Raw genomic sequence first — 17,435 nt, forward strand, 5'->3', positions numbered from 1 at the left:
TGGGTTTCAGCACAGAGTACTGAGTGTACCATGGTTAACACTCAGTCGCTGGACTGAGGAGCTAGTTGCCATCGGAGGACTGGCAACTCTCCTCTTGTGCTCTTGCTGTTACTCAGCAGGTCCATTTTCAAGTAAACAGTACTTGAAAATGGACTGATTGAAATACTTGAAATTGTACCTAAGCATTTTCCAGTGGCTCCCTCTGGTGGATAACCGTCGGAACTGCCCAAAACCCACACGGAACTCAACCCCCAGCGTTATACACAGGTTTCCTTTGTCCGATATTGACAATTGTTGATGACCAGAAAAATCTTAGGATACAGATTACAAACTGTGTGGCCAATATTATCAAATAAAGACTTCAGCTATTGAATTCTGACAACCAATAACATTTTAGGTTATATATTGCAAACAAAGTGCTTTAGATTTTCCTCTATTTTTTATGTTTTGGAATAACCTAAAATGAAAGAATAAATCATAATTTAGTTTACTGGGTTTTTTTTTTTTGGTCTTTTCCTTCGTATTGGCAGAAATGGGCAAATATGAACTTCATTAAGGAAGTTTTGTTATTTGTTTTTGCAGACACAGAGACATAAAAAGACAAAAAGTTAAAACCAGAAATTTATGTACACCACTTAAAAAAAACACAATTTTTTCACAGTTTTAAGTTAAATCAGACCAAATGTCACTTATTTTAGGTTAGTTAATTAACAAAAGTATTTTTATTTGCTAAATAATGAGATAATTTGTCAGATTTATTTATTTTCTGTCTTCAAAATCAAAAGTTTACATAAAGAATGGCCTTTAAACTGTGAGGGGAAAAGCCCAGATTATGTTATGGCTTTGGAAACTCCCAATAGCTTAACTGAAACATTTAATTGGAGATTCACCTGTGGTTATAAGGTGGAGATAGGTTCAGTGTCCAAGAGATGAACATGTTTCGGCCCAGAATGTACAAATCAAACCCAGAAGAAAAACCAAAGACTTTGTGAAGATGACAATTCAAAAAGTTCTGTGCACTCCTATTAACTTTTTTGAATGTTGCTGATGGATGGATGGATGGATGGATGGATGGATGGATGGATGGATGGATGGATGGATGGATGGATGGATGGATGGATGGATGGATGGATGGTCATATGAATAGTCAGATGCAAAAGAAAAACTTTGAAATCTGAAAATGTCCACAGAAAATTTAATTTGTAGCATAAAAAGGTAGTTGCACAACTTTATGAGTCCAATCTGGGTGTCACTACAACTCATAAAAAGTATGTACATAATGAAGATTAATAGATGTCACACTTGTTCACATGTGGTTCCCTTTTTCCATGCACAAGGGTGACATGCTCCCAGTGTGATCAAGTATTTTGTTCATGTGATTCATGTTCTATTAACATATGGAACATGTGACCATATTTCTCGAGTGAACATGTGAAACATGTGAACATGTTTTTTATTTGCTTGTTTTTTAATTGGTTTTACCATGAAAAGTTCCAACTTAACATATATGTGGTTTTTCATGTGACTCGTATCACATCACATGTGGTACATCGTTTTTCCACAGGTAAAAATCTTATGCTTTTTCTGTAAGGGCAATTTTGATATGTTGAAATCTTTAGACTACAGGAAGATCTTGGTTCGCCTTCATCTTCTTAAATAGAAAAATACCAACGTCCATAAAGCAAGACAAAAACAGAAAGGCAAACGTGGATTTGTTCAGATGGAGGTGTTGGAGTCGACTGAAGACGGAGCGGCGATGCTGCAGCCTGAGATGAGCCTCGGTGACGCGCCGTGACTTCATCTTGTTCCTGGAAGAAGAACGCTCTCACACCGACTCTTCTCGCTTTCTCAGCCTCGTTGAGGGAGCTGAAATTCGGAGGGATGGAGACAGCGAGCCCGTATGGAGCCATGAAGGCCGGGAGAGTCCCCTTCGATCCGGTCGCCTTTTTCACGCATCCCCGCACCATCCTCAGACTGCTATCGTGGGTAAGCCTCCTCTTCCAAATGCGTGTTGCGGGTCTCCATGAATGGACGGGCCTACCTGCAGCTCCCCTTTCTGCTTTTCTGCTTTGCGATAACGTGATGCGTTCCAATCCAGCTTTTCAGTTATGTTTTTAGACAAAATCTCAATTTGAGGAACTGAATTTTTCTGTTTCTGTCGATAAGAAGCCAACGAAAGAAGGTTTTACGTTTTATAAAGCTTCTGCTCGGGATGAAACCCTTGTTCCCATTGTGATGTGATGCCGTGCAGCTGTGAGTCATCATGTGTCTGTGTTATCTCTTATTATTCATCTTAATACGGCTTAACAGAAGTGCATTGGAAAAATGTACATTTGAATAAAAAAGAACAACTGAAAAAGCTAAATCGAGCGGAAGAAACTCTGGGACATATGCATTTGACAGATCAGTAAAAGGACTTTTGATGCCTTCATGGATGAAGTAGTGGGACATTAATAATTAATCATTTTGTTAGAGAATTATAAAGAACTCTCCATTAGATATAGCCTCCAGCTTTCAAAGTGACGTCACTTTCATTGTTAAAATAATATAACCAATATTTCCAACTGAAAGAAACCTGAAGAAAAAAAGAATTTTATTTTCACAAGACATTACTGTGATAATATGAGCAGTCCCTGTAGCTATAAAACAAAATAAATTTACCAACAAAAGAGAAGTTAACAGAAAGAATGATTCTGATCTGATTGAAAGTAATTTGACACAAATGCATAAACAAAGCACAATGGCTCCAATCATAATGGATTGATGACATTAGTTACTGAACCAACAGCATCACTTCATCACTTTATCACTTAATCAACTTATTGTGGAGGTAAGGAGTCCATGGGCAAGAAGCAGAGAATATTCATGAAAAATAACTTGTTCAATTTACTAAATACAGTTATATAAACAATTTTAACGAAACGGAGTATATGAACTTAACTGTATTTAGTGAAATCAATGAAAAATACTTTGCAGCTCCAACTTAACTGACTGAATATTTCTTTATTAGTTTTAATTAAACTAATCGGATAGTTGAACCTCGGATCCAGGAAGAGCAGTGTGGTTTTCGTCCTGGTCGTGGAACACTGGACCAGCTCTACACCCTCGGCAGGGTCCTGGAGGGTGAGTGGGAGTTCGCCCAACCAGTCTACATGTGTTTTGTGGACTTGGAGAAGGCGTTCGACTGTGTCCCTCGGGGAGCCCTGTGGGGGGTTCTCCGGGAGTATGGGGTACCGGGCCCTTTGATACGGGCTGTCAGGTCCCTGTATGACCAGTGTCAGAGTCTGGTCCGCATTGCCGGCAGTAAGTCGGGCTCGTTTCCGGTGAGAGTTGGACTCCGCCAGGACTGCCCTTTGTCACCGATTCTGTTCATCACTTTCATGGACAGAATTTCTAGGTGCAGCCAAGGTGTTGAGGGGATCCGATTTGGTGGCCTTAGGATCTCATCTCTGCTTTTTGCAGACGATGTGGTCCTACTGGCCTCATCAGGTCATGATCTGCAGCTCTCGTTGGAGCGGTTCGCAGCCGAGTGTGAAGCGGCTGGGATGGGGATCAGTGCCTCCAAATCCGAGGCCATGGTCTTAAGCCGGAAAAGGGTAGAGTGCCTTCTCCGGGTCAAGGGGGGGTGTCCTGCCCCAGGTGGAGGAGTTCAAGTATCTCGGGATCTTGTTCACGAATGAGGGAAGAAGGGAGCGGGAGATCGACAGGCGGATTGGCGCAGCGTCTGCTGTCAAGCGGGCGTTGTACCGGTCCGTCGTGGTGAAGAGAGAGCTGAGCCAAAAAGCGAAGCTCTCGATTTACCGGTCGATCTACGTTCCCACCCTCATCTATGGTCATGAGCTTTGGGTCATGACCGAAAGAACGAGATCGCGGATACAAGCGGCTGAAATGGGTTTTCTCCGTACGGTGGCTGGGCTCTCCCTTAGAGATAGGGTGAGAAGCTCAGTCATCCGGGAGGGACTCAGAGTAGAGCCGCTGCTCCTTCACATCGAGAGGAGCCAGTTGAGGTGGCTCGGGCATCTGGTCAGGATGCCTCCTGGACGCCTCCCTGGTGAGGTGTTCCGGGCACGTCCCACCGGGAGGAGGCCCCGGGGAAGACCCAGGACACGCTGGAGGGACTATGTCTCTCGGCTGGCCTGGGAACGCCTCGGGATTCACCCGGAAGAGCTAGAAGAAGTGGCTGGGGAGCGGGAAGTCTGGGCCTCCCTTCTGAAATTGCTACCCCCGCGACCCGATCTCGGATAAGCGGAAGAGGATGGATGGATGGATAGTTTTAATTAATATAGCAGCCTTAGTTCAGTCTTAGTTACAATTTCCACACAGTGTAGTTAAATAAATGAAAATTACGACACACGTTCCGTGGAACAAACATTTATTAGTAATAAAACAGCATCACATATAACAAGGCATCTGCCAAGTTATATATCTTGCAGCTATATATAGAGAAGATTCATCCCTTCTTATAACACAAGAATCCTCTATCAGATGGCATTTTCAAGGCCGTCTCTGTAACACACATCTCTTTATGATGACTACCTCTCTCAAAATTATGGTTACTCGACTGCATAATTCAACACAAACTAACACATAATGATTAAGAGGAACAGACTAATCACTAAAACAGGGGTCTCAAACTTCAGTCCTCAAGGGTCGCAGTCCTGCAGTTTCTAGATGTGCCACAGGTACAAAACACTGGAATGAAATGACTTAATGACCTCCTCCTTGTGTAGATCAGTTCTCCAGAGCCTTAATGACCTAATTATTCTGTTCAGGTGGTGCAGCAGAGGCTCATCTAAAAGTTGCAGGACTGCAGCCCTCCAGGACTGGAGTTTTAGACCCCTGCACTAAAAGAAGAATGCCAAACAATTCACTGAAATGATAACAACAAACATAAATCCTACCCACAATCCCTCACTGAAGCCACATGACAAACAGCCAAGCACAACAGAATCACTTCATCATTATATATGTAATGCAAATATATACACTCTGGTTTCAGTCACCATATTAATAAACTTTTTCCATCTTCATTAGTCTTCACAATACTAAACAATGTTCACTAAAGAGCAAATTGGAAGGAAAAGTGGGTCTATTCCCTTATGTTAACTTTTATGACATAAGGATATGGCAGGTGACTTTGACTATTTGACAACTCAGAAGGTTCTTTCTATGTTGTCAACTAATAACTAATATTCACAAGTAACTTTGTTCTGGCATGGGTGCCTAAACAAATAAATGGTGCAAAACAGATTAGCACTATTTGTTTTGGATCATTTGGGGCAAAACTTTAAGTGTTAGATTTTTTAAAAGTGTGACTTAAAGAATACAATTTGTGTCTAGTATTTAAGACAAAAATACTAGTGTGTCACATTAGAATCGCATTTCTACAGATTCTAGGAATCTGTAGAAATGTAACTGCTTTTTTGTAATTCTGAAAGACTGAAAAAACTGTAGTTACAAAACTCCTCTAGGATTTTTCTCTATAACTTCAACTTCTCAGTTACAAACCACAAATACATTTGCACTAAAAATATCTTTATAATACAGTTGTATTATTAAAGTTACTTAAACTTCTGAACATCTGAACATGTAAAGGTAATATAAGCTAATATTATTGCATCGCTATAGGAGGTGCACTAACCTGAGAGGAATATTGAGGCTTTTATTTTGAAATTTTCAGTATGCTTCATTTTAAATGGCCAAACTAATCCCAGGTGTAACAGTGGTTGGGTTAAATCAGTTATATAATGCCCAAAAGAGCAATTACCTGATGTAAAAAATGTCAAGGCTTTTATTTTGAAATTTTCAGTACGCTTCATTTTAAATGGCCAAAATAATCCCATGTGTAACATTGGTTGGGTTAAATTGGTTAAACAATGTCCAAAACATTCTGACGTGACTGTAGTTCTAACATTCTGCTCAACTCAGAGTTCCACCATCATTGTAGTTCTAACCTGTCAACTCAGCCCTCCTCTATAGTAAGTGAGAGTTCCGCCATCACTGTAGTTCTAACCTTCAGCCATCATTGTAGTTCTAAATGGGAGCTAAGCCCTCTGACCACTGTCATATGTGTGTGTGTGTGAGACAGAAAGGTGGAGAAATATTTCTATCTTTGTGAGACACCCAGTCAGTTTTTCTGAAAAAAAAAACAGTCCGAGCAACTCCTTCCCGTTCAGGAACCGTAAGGCCAATGAAGCATATGAGAGGACTATTTCTCGTCTCCAATAGTACCATGATTCACCTCTGTAGCTCACTCACAGTAATAACAGCAATGATAGAGAGAGGGTGTGCGCTGAGCTCTGAAATCTTTGAGAAAAGGATGAAAATAAATGGCTGGGAGGCTGAGTTTTCCCTGTCACATGATTTTGCTCTGAAGCACCTTGACAGAAAACCATCAGCCTTAGAGAAATTTTGAAAACATTTTACGGGAGCAGGCATTCGGTGCAATGTCATGACTGACTTTGATACCAATAGAGCGATTTTTGTAGGCGATTTCAAAATTGTTTTGGGGTCAAAACTCCACTCCATTTCTCACTCTAACGGAGCAGCAGTTGGTGTCAGTTACACACTAAAGTTCGGCAGTTGAAAATTTTGCTCGTTTTTAACTTTTTACGTCGCCATTTTTACTCGAAACCCCAATAAAATAATAGCCCTCATGTTGGGATCAAGCCGCACATTTTAATACCTTTTTTGTGGGATTTCTCGCAGCAGTACAAGCAGCATTAACGGTGATGGATTATTAATAAATAAAGTTTAAAGAGACATTCTATTAGGTGTAGAACAATAAGTGTTCTACACTTATTGTAGAACACAGTCACTGCCTCCCATGCAATGCATGCCCCAATTAAGTCAGGCCCCAATTAAGTTTAGTTCAACATTTCACTGAGTTCTTTTTTTGAGTGCATACTCAGGACAAGTTGCTAATTAATCATAGGAACCAAACCCAAACTCAAAATTTTGTATTGTTTCCTTTACACTATTAAATTACATTATGTATAAATAAGTCAAGCCAAGTTTATTTGAATAGCACATTTCAGCAAGGTATTTCAAAGTGATTTACATGGTAAAACATGAAAAACAAGAAATGAATAAGAAGCATTACATTATGTGCAAAATAAAGAGAAACCATGTTCCTGTTATAATTAATCAAAGGCAAGCAAAGTAGTCTTTAGTCCTGATTTAAAGGAGCTCAGTGATTCATCTGGTTTGCAGTTTTCTGGAAGCTTGTCCCAGATTTGTGGTGCATATACAATTATATTCTCTGAGTTTCCTCAGGGAACCCGAGGAAGGGTTGATGTGCTCTATCTTCCTAGTTTTAGTGAGAACATCAGCTATATCAGCTGCAGCTAGAGGATTGATTTCTTTTTAGCCAGACCTGTGAAGACACTGTGGCAGTAATGAGTTTCTTTAAATCTTGCTGAGACATTAGTCCTTTAATCCTAGAGATGTGCCTAAGGTGATAGAAGGGCGACTTTGTGAACATCTTTAGCATATTTCCAACAAAAGAACTGTTGTTTTTGAACTGATTCTTTTTGGGTGCTTTCAAACCTCATTGCTTTGTTGAGAGCTGATATGTATTTCGATCTGCTTGGGAAATCAAGCATTCATAACTGTCTCTGTGGGTGTCATCCATCAGTGACGTCTTTTAGATGATACTTTTTCTCTTTCTGCAGGTTTTCTCCATCGTGGTGTTCAGCTGCATAGTGAACGAGGGTTACATCAACATCGGCAGCGAACGTTTACTGTGCGTCTTTAACAAAAATGCTCATGCCTGTAACTATGGCATGACTGTGGGCGTGGCCTGTTTCCTTGGCAGCACCTGCTTCCTGATCCTGGATGTTTACTTCCCTTCTATGAGTAACCTCAAGGACCGAAAACGAGCGGTGCTGTTCGACCTCATCTTTTCTGGTAGAGATCAAAGTCTTCCTGATTTATGCGAAGTGATAAGAGAAAACAAAAAAATCTAATCAGTAAAATAAGCAGTAAAAAGTAAAATCTACTTTTTTGAACATTGCATCATCTTATAATGTTATTCTCTCATTAAAATCACACATGGAGTGTTGCCAAAAATTAAAGAATTTTTGAGAAATTCTTTAAACTCCATAGCAACCATTCAACTGTGCAAAACACCTGGGTGAACCACCTTCAAGGGCCAGGCTCTTCCTCAGAGCTGCAGTCTCCAAACTGAGCTTCCACCAACCAGAGCATCCCTCTCTCAGCTCCTTCAGACTAGCCAGCAGCGATTAGCAAACCCTTGCTGGAACTACTATCTTCCAGCAAGGGTTTGGGGTTACTATGTTCCTATGTAAACATTGGTAAAAACGTTTTTAAAGGGTTAATAGAGGAGAGATGTTATGATGACTTCCTGTGGGTGGAGTTTCAGAAAAGAACAGGAGTTTTTAAAGAGACAAGTGACCCAATTTCAAGCCATTAAATTATTAAGTCAATTTTCTTTTAAGTCATTTGATATATATAGCACTTTTATAACAATTGAAGGTGACATAGTTACTCGATCGTGCTATAAAATGGCACATAGTGCCTGTTAAATACATTGACCTAAAGAACAAAAGAAAGAAAAATGTGACACAGCTGACTGTGGGGTGATACAAGCAAGAAAATAAATACAGTCCTGTTTTTTTCCTTCAGGAGTGGCCAGCTTCCTGTGGTTTGTTGGATTCTGTTTTCTGGCCAATCAGTGGCAGGCCACATCTCCAGATGAGCTGCCATTGGCCCAGGGCTCAGACGCTGCCAGAGCTATTATCACGTTTTGCTTCTTTTCAATCCTAAGCTGGGTCTGTACCTCTTTTATTCACATTATGGCACATTACACATTAATGTAAATAATGTTTTCTTTCTGTTTTCATCATCTTCATCACCATGTGCATTTAACCCACCATATGTTGTTTTGCTTATTGATGCTATTGGAAAGAATCACATTTCTTTCTTCCACTCAAGTTGATCAAAGGCTTTTGTTTAAAACTCCCCCCACTTTTTCTGTTGTCCAATATTTGAGCACACTTTCACACACCAGTGGTATGAATAACCAACAGTATTACAGTTTCACAAATAAAAATATCATTAAATAAATGCATGATTATTTATTCAATATATTGTTTAACTGTGGAGGATGTATGCCACCTCTCACCCATTGTTGGTGATAACTCTTTACCTTTTTCTGCAAGTAAATCAATGTAGAAAGTGTAGAAAGTAAATCAATAGCTGAAAACAAATTTTGAACTAATAAATTTTAATAGATTTACAAGAGAATGGATAAAAATAGTGTAATGGTTACTGAAGATGGGCTGCACAGTGGTGCAGTTGGTAGCATTGCTGCAAGAAAGCTCTGGGTTCAACTCCCAGCCTGGAGTCTTTCTGCATGGAGTTTGCATGTTCTCCCTGTGAATGGTGGGTTCCTCCAGGTACGCTGGCTTCCTCCCACTGATGGTCAGTTAGATTGATCTCCTAAGTTCTCTTTAGGGATGTGTGTGTGTGCATGATTGTTTGTCTGGTTTGTTTCTGTGTTGCTCTGCGATGGACTAGCGACCTGTTTAGGGTGACCCCACCCTTCACCTGTTGACAACTGGGGATAGGCACCAGCTACCCCACTATGGATCAGGTGTAAAGATAATGGATGGATAGGTATCTGAAGCTTCCATTATGCCCTTATTGAATTTTATCTTTTAACCTTGGCAGTCTCTGCAAGTTTCACTAAGATCAAGAAACTTTGAGATGCAGACAGAAATTCTGTTCAAGCAAGGGGCTAAGGGGGCAACCCTGACGGGTCCCCCGGTGTAGTAGAAAGGGCTCTGATTTGTCCTGGTTTGTAAGGACAGAGGCAGATAGATGACCATACATTGTTTTAATCCAAGACACAAATTTATCACCAAACCCAAACTCCTCAAGTACAGTCAGGATGTAGGGCCACTCCAGTTGGTCAAATGCCTTTTCAGCATCAAGGCAAAGAGCCGCTCCCTTAAACCTACTGTCATATTTATGATACATAATGTTCATTAACCGTCTGATATTAAAAAATGAGAACCTATTAGGAACAAAGCCCGTTTGGTCCGGGTGTATAATAGAGGAAATATGTTTATTTAGTCTATTTGCCAGTACTTTAGCGAAGATTTTAATGTCAGAATTCAATAATGAAATAGGGCGGTATGATGAAAGCTCGGTCTCCTCGAATCTCGGATTCAGGAAGAGCAGTGTGGTTTTCGTCTGACACCGGTCAATTTACAAAATGTCTCCTCTGATAGCAAGGATTGGTGAAAGCGCCAGAAGTACTGTTGTTTCTTATGGTTAAGGTCGAGAGTCAGTGAGACTGGAGAGTGGTCCGAGATTAAAAGTGTATGGTATTTTGAAGATATTACATTAGATATTAATTTAGAGTCAAGAAGAAAGTAATCTATTCTTGAATAGGACTTATGCATATTTGAAAAAAAGGAATAATCCCTCTCCACCGGATGCAGCAGCCTCTAGGCACCAACCAGATTTTTTGAGGTCATAAGGGTGTTCAAAACCGCAGAGGAGGAGGAGGGAGGCTGCCTTGATTGAGTTGATCTATCCAGGTAGTTGTCTAGCACACAGTTAAAATCCCCTCCCAAAATTAGATGAGTATCAGCCAGGTCAGGAAGCAAATTCAATATTTTTCTAAAGAAGCCCGGGTCATCAAAATTAGGGCAATATACGTTAAGAAGCGTGACATGAAAGCAGTATAAATAGCCCGTTACCAATATGAATCTACCATTTGGGTCAGTCACAGTGGAAATATGTCTAAAAGGAACTGTTCTACGAATCAGAATTGCCACCCCTCGAGCTTTACCTGAAAAAGTAGACTGGAGAATTTGGTTTGCCCAACTGCATCTCAATAACCTCTCCCTGCCTGGTCTTATGTGTGTTTCTTGAAGGTATACAATGTCCGCTGATAAGGACTTTAAGTGAGAAAATACTTTAGCCCTTTTTAGGACATGCCCCAAACCCCTGACATTCCAACTGGTAAAGTTTATGCCACCATCCTGTAATGACTTGTTATGGTACACAGAAAATTTTCAACAGAATGGCCTCAAAGCACTCATGTGTTAGCCTGACAGTGTATTGCAACATGTAAAATACTTTTTGAACAAGAAAACCAAACAAAAAAGTTACCCCCATCCCACTTTCCCAAACAAAGCGAGAATAAAAACCCCACATAGCAAAATAGAGGAAGCCGGGCAGTATGGGCCATACAAATACCGAACTAACTCCGCAAAAAGGCTCCTCTATCCACTCAAATTTGACAGACTGAGATTATGGTACAAACATTCAGCTGTTATTGTCATGTTCCGGGTTTTTCTGTGTATTTATTTATTGTTTTCTGTGTCCTTGAGTCTCCTCGTTGTCCTGTCCTCCCCTTGATTGTTCCCAGGTGTGTCTTGTTTCTGTAATTACCCTCCGGTGTATTTAATGCCACCTGTGTGTCTGCGTCTCTTTCGGGTCCTTGTTTGTTCGCATCATACTGTCTAGCTGTCGTCTCATTGTGGCGTCTAGTCCCTTCGTGTAACCGGTTGCTACCGGCGTCGAGCCCTGGCTTCCGCTCGGCCGTGCTGCCCGGTGTTTGTGGACTGTTTTGGATTTTATGTTCATTAAATCATCATCATTCATCTACCTGGTTCCATCTGCGTCTGCCTCACCACCTTACATCCGCACTTTATGACAGTTAGAAAAGCTATTCCGGTCCCCAATGACCCAAAACAATGAGCACATACCACAGTGGCTCTAACCTCCAGATACTCAGTGAATTTGTAAGGATTGTGCAAAGATCTCTGCATCCCGCGGCGAGGAGAACGTCTTATCTGTAGAGCCAACGGTGACCCGCAAGCGTGCAGGATACAGGACCCCGCACCTCGCTCCAGAATCCTGGAGCCGCTTCTTCACCGCATCAAAAGCCTGCCGCTGCTTCATCACCTCTGCTGGGTAGTCAGGGAAAATGTAGATCGGCTTCCCCTTGAAACTGAGGGGGAACTGTTGACGGGCCAGTCGAAGAATCGTCTCCTTCACATGGAAGTAGTGAATTCGTGCTATCATTACCCGCGGCCGCGCGCCATCACCAGGCAGCCTGCTTCCCAGCCGATGCGCCCGGTCCACCTCCAGCTGTGTATGAAACTGATCCACACCAAGCAGTTCCGGAATGAGCTTCATCAGAAAATCTCTAGGACGTCCATCCTCGATCTTTTCCGGCAACCCAATAATTTTAATATTCTGCCTCCTGGACCGAGCCTCAAGATCGATCACCTTCACGCGGAGAGCCTCGTTCTCTGCCTGGATCCTAGCACAGGTCCCCTCCAGCTTGGAAAGGCGGCCCTCGTGATTGGATGCAGCATCTTCCACCTCTTTAATCCGGTCAACAAGGTTTAATAACATTGCTTGGGTCGAAGCGAGAGTTGCTTCAAGATCATTAAATCTATCGTTCATTATCTTATTCATGTTATTTATTGCCGCGAGGACGGTAGCGGATCCCGCATCATGCTCACATGCTGAATCAGCGCCCGCCACGGTTGTAGCTTGCTTAGCTAGCCCCAGCACGTGCTGCTCCGTCTCCGTCTCTTCTGAAGCCTTATCTTGCTTCAGAAGAGACCTTTATCTGCCTTGGGTTTAGTCATCTTCAATGTCAAGACAGATGGTCGAAGCACAGGGGAACCGAAATATGAGTGGAAAATCAAAATAAATAAGAAATTACTTGTAATTTCTTATTGAGGAGCCCGGAAAAACACGTCTACTCCATACGGTGCTCACTAGCGCCCCCCGCCACCGAGGAGCTTTTTAACCACTTCGGCGACCACATCCCCAGAGATTGGAGAGCCCAACCCAGAGTCTCCAGGCTCAGCTTCCTCAATGGAAGGCATGTTGGTGGGATTGAGGAGGTCTTCGAAGTATTCTGCCCACCGGCCCACAACGTCCCGAGTAGAGGTCAGCAGCACACCATCCCCACTATAAACAGTGTTGGTGCCGTACTGCTTCCCCCCCTGAGACACCGCACGGTGGACCAGAATCGCCTTGAAGCTGTGCGGAATGGTCTCTCCAAACTCCTCCCACGCCCGAGTTAGGGTTGGACTCAGAGCCCATCCAATCACTGAACAGATGCTTAGAGCAGATAAATGTGTGGATGTGCCAAAACTTTCTCCAGCTGAACAAAAACAAAACTGAAGTTATTATTTTTGGACCTAAAGAGGAACGATCTAGAGTTATAGATCTAGAGTCAATGCACAGCTTCAGTTATTACAACTGAAAACCAGCGATCAGGCCTGAAACCTGGGAGTAGTGATGGACTCTGACCTGAACCTCCAGAGCCACATAAAGACAGTTACAAAGTCGGCCTTCTATCACCTGAAGAACATTTCCAGGATTAAAGGACTAATGTCTCAGCCAGATCTAGAGAAACTCATTCATGCGTTTATCTTTATTTAAGATTCTTAGTCTTACAAAAGTTAATGATTAAACATTGCCTTGTCTCTTACTGTTTATCTCAGTTTATCATTTCATATTGTTGCACCTGCAACATCTTAGGAATAATTAATTTCGTTAAATGTTCCTCTGAACGTTTGACATTAACATTAATTTTCATTCTTGTTTGTGCTACTAACAGGCCGTGTTGACGCTAAGTGCTCTTCGGCGCTACCTAACTGGCAGCAATACAAACTTATTCACCTGGCAGCACCTTGACCCTCCTCCAAACAACATCCGAGCCACTCCCTACCCCATCCCCAACGGAGGCACCATCGTTACCACCAACCCCTACCAAGCCGCGCCCTTCACTGAAACCCTGGACCCCCAGAAACTCACACAGCATAGACCGGTGGCTCCTGCTTTTTAGAAACTCAAAAAGAGAAGATTTGATCTGTACGACACAACACACTGAGCCCACCCTATTGGTTTTACCATCCCCTCTAGGGCGCAGTTAGATCCATTTTCACCATGGCAACTGCTGGCTAAGCTTATTCATACACACACACACACAGAGATGTTGATGCACGTGAGTACAGATGTACTTACTCACTTAACACCCATATGCTGTTGCACATCTGGAAACACATGTTCAGATTCACAATGAGCAACATCCTGGCTGCATGCTTATTGGGTGAAGTGTAGATTAACATAGATGTAGACCAGTGATGATGCTTGACCTGCCTTATGAATGGACACAGTGGGAGAGACGTGGAAGCTTTGTAGCTCTTCATTAAACTCAGGCTGGTCAGCCAGCAGCTGAAGGTATGACCAACATATTGTGAGATGAATGCAAGAAACAGCAGAACTTGAAGAAAATAGTTTCTTGACAGTGTGAAATATTAATGTGATTAAATATTTTATTGTGATTTGTTGAATTGGTAAAAAAAAAGGTAATAAACTGTACTTGTCAACACCACAATCAAAACTGTGATTCTGCCTGTGTTCACATGATCTTCAGATATTTTTTTCTTTCTTAATTTTTGGTTCCTTCAATCTTGGAAACAGTTTTTAAATCTAATTATGTATTGTGAATGACATCTGAGGTTAGGCATACCAATCCACATTTGCTTGGAAGTCCATAATTAGATAGAGCTGTGCTGAATTCATTAGCAGTAGCAGGCAGCTGCTGAGTCTCTGTAGTATTTTTAGATTGCAGGGCACATGCTAGATCAAGACGATCGTCTTCTAACAATCTTTAGGAGAAACAAGAGTCAGACAAAAGTCAGAGAGGAAGAGGTTTTATTCCAGCTCTGTCCATTCATGTACAGCTCACTGTGTATCCCTTGCTGATATAATGCTGGTAAACTGACATTCAGAAATGTAGAAATGCAGCTTTCTTTTATCATGTCTGCAGTTTTAATAAAATATAACCTTCTCTACAAACTGTAAGCATTTTTTCATCACTTACGTAAGCCCTTTTGTAGTTCCATCAAAGCACCTGTCTCCCTTTAAACAATGAAGAGAAATAGGGGCAAGCTCCAACTTCAGACAACAGGGGGCACTCTAACGCTGCAAAGCTCCACTGACATATTTCACACTCAACTGTGTCTGAACTTCTTGTACCCTGAGAATACAAAGATGTGGAGAGACGGGGAGTGAAAAAAGTTAAGATACAAATAGACAGAAGCAGGGGAGGAAAAAAAGAGGTAGACACAACTAAAGTCCAGGTCATACCACAAGATTTTATCTGAAAGGTTCAAAAAGCAACATAGATTTTCCAGGATGATGGGGACTGGGCTTATCCAGTCCTGTCTGTTACAAAAAAATTTAAAAAATATAAAAGTGTTTCAGATTTTTAGACAATGAACATACGGTGATACTATTGGTCGAGAAGTAAGAGATAAATAGAGGCTGAAGGCCATCCTTAAATACATCAAGTTTTTAAAACAAGTTTTTTTCTCGAACCTTTTTAAAAATTGTTTACATGAAAAAATGTTCAAGGTTTAATAATTAAATATGCAATTATAGCTTCTATGATTTAGCTTTGAAAACTGTTGGAAGGATAAGAAATCAAGTTGGTCTCTTCACTTAAATATCAAGAAGATTATTACTATACAATAAAACTACAAAAGTTAGGTAGATTCACTGGGTAAAAAAACTAGTGAAAGCTGCAGTATGTAAGTTTTATAAAAACTGTTTTTTTAGATATTTGTTTTAAACTGTCACCATGTTGTGACAGTGTGGTATGAGACAGATCCATCCATCCATCTTCTTCCGCTTATCCGAGGTCGGGTCGCGGGGGTAGCAGCTTCAGGAGGGAGGCCCAGACTTCCCTCTCCTCGGCCACTTCTTCTAGCTCTTCCGGGGGAATCCCGAGGCGTTCCCAGGCCAGCCGAGAGACATAGTCCCTCCAGCGTGTCCTGGGTCTTCCCCGGGGCCTCCTCCCGGTGGGACGTGCCCGGAACACCTCACCAGGGAGGCGTCCAGGAGGCATCCTGACCAGATGCCCGAGCCACCTCAACTGGCTCCTCTCGATGTGAAGGAGCAGCGGCTCTACTCTGAGTCCCTCCCGGATGACTGAGCTTCTCACCCTATCTCTAAGGGAGAGCCCAGCCACCCTACGGAGAAAACCCATTTCGGCCGCTTGTATCCGCGATCTCGTTCTTTCGGTCATGACCCAAAGCTCATGACCATAGATGAGGGTGGGAACGTAGATCGACCGGTAAATCGAGAGCTTCGCTTTTTGGCTCAGCTCTTTCTTCACCACGACGGACCGGTACAACGCCCGCTTAACGGCAGACGCTGCGCCAATCCGCCTGTCGATCTCCCGCTCCCTTCTTCCCCCATTCGTGAACAAGATCCCGAGATACTTAAACTCCTCCACTTGGGGCAGGACACCCCCCCTGACCTGAAGAAGGCACTCTACCCTTTTCCGGCTCAAGACCATGGCCTCGGATTTGGAGGCACTGATCCTCATCCCGGCCGCTTCACACTCGGCTGCGAACCGCTCCAGCGAGAGCTGCAGATCATGACCTGATGAGGCCAGTAGGACCACATCGTCTGCAAAAAGCAGAGACGAGATCCTAAGGCCACCAAATCGGATCCCCTCAACACCTTGGCTGCGCCTAGAAATTCTGTCCATGAAAGTGATGAACAGAATCGGTGACAAAGGGCAGCCCTGGCGGAGTCCAACTCTCACCGGAAACGAGCCCGACTTACTGCCGGCAATGCGGACCAGACTCTGACACCGGTCATACAGGGACCTGACAGCCCGTATCAAAGGGCCCGGTACCCCATACTCCCGGAGAACCCCCCACAGGGCTCCCCGAGGGACACGGTCGAACGCCTTCTCTAAGTCCACAAAACACATGTAGACTGGTTGGGCGAACTCCCATGCACCCTCCAGGACCCTGCCGAGGGTGTAGAGCTGGTCCAGTGTTCCACGACCAGGACGAAAACCACACTGCTCTTCCTGAATCCGAGGTTCGACTATCCGACGGACCCTCCTCTCCAGTACCCCGGAATAGACCTTGCCAGGGAGGCTTAAGAGTGTGACCCCTCTATAATTGGAGCACACCCTCCGGTCCACCTTTTTGAACAGGGGGACCACCACCCCAGTCTGCCAATCCAGGGGAACTGCCCCCGATGTCCATGCGATATTGCAGAGTCGCGTCAACCAACGCAACCCTACAACATCCAGAGACTTAAGGAACTCCGGGCGGATCTCATCCACCCCCGGGGCCCTGCCACCGAGGAGCTTTTTAACCACCTCGGCGACCTCATCCCCAGAGATTGGAGAGCCCAACCCAGAGTCCCCAGGCTCCGCTTCCTCAGTGGAAGGCATGTTGGTGGGATTGAGGAGGTCTTCGAAGTACTCTGCCCACCGGCCCACAACGTCCCGAGTAGAGGTCAGCAGCACACCATCCCCACTATAAACAGTGTTGGTGCTGCACCGCTTCCCCCCCTGAGACGCCGGATGGTGGACCAGAATCGCCTCGAAGCCGTACGGAAGT

General features: G+C 43.1%; 1 protein-coding gene across 1 annotated transcript; it reads left to right on the plus strand.

The window, feature by feature from the left end:
• The first annotated feature begins 1,177 nt into the window (after nt 1–1,177).
• Nucleotides 1,178–15,652, plus strand: LOC102223327 (synaptogyrin-3-like). Its single transcript, XM_023334564.1, has 4 exons — nt 1,178–1,986; nt 7,674–7,908; nt 8,647–8,792; nt 13,622–15,652. The coding sequence occupies exons 1-4, from the start codon at nt 1,882–1,884 to the stop codon at nt 13,847–13,849; spliced, it is 714 nt and encodes a 237-aa protein (XP_023190332.1). The 5' UTR covers nt 1,178–1,881; the 3' UTR covers nt 13,850–15,652.
• Nucleotides 15,653–17,435: the final 1,783 nt, after the last annotated feature.

The sequence above is a fragment of the Xiphophorus maculatus genome, chromosome 5 (genome assembly GCF_002775205.1).
Source record: "Xiphophorus maculatus strain JP 163 A chromosome 5, X_maculatus-5.0-male, whole genome shotgun sequence".
NCBI classification, from domain to species: Eukaryota; Metazoa; Chordata; class Actinopteri; order Cyprinodontiformes; family Poeciliidae; genus Xiphophorus; species Xiphophorus maculatus.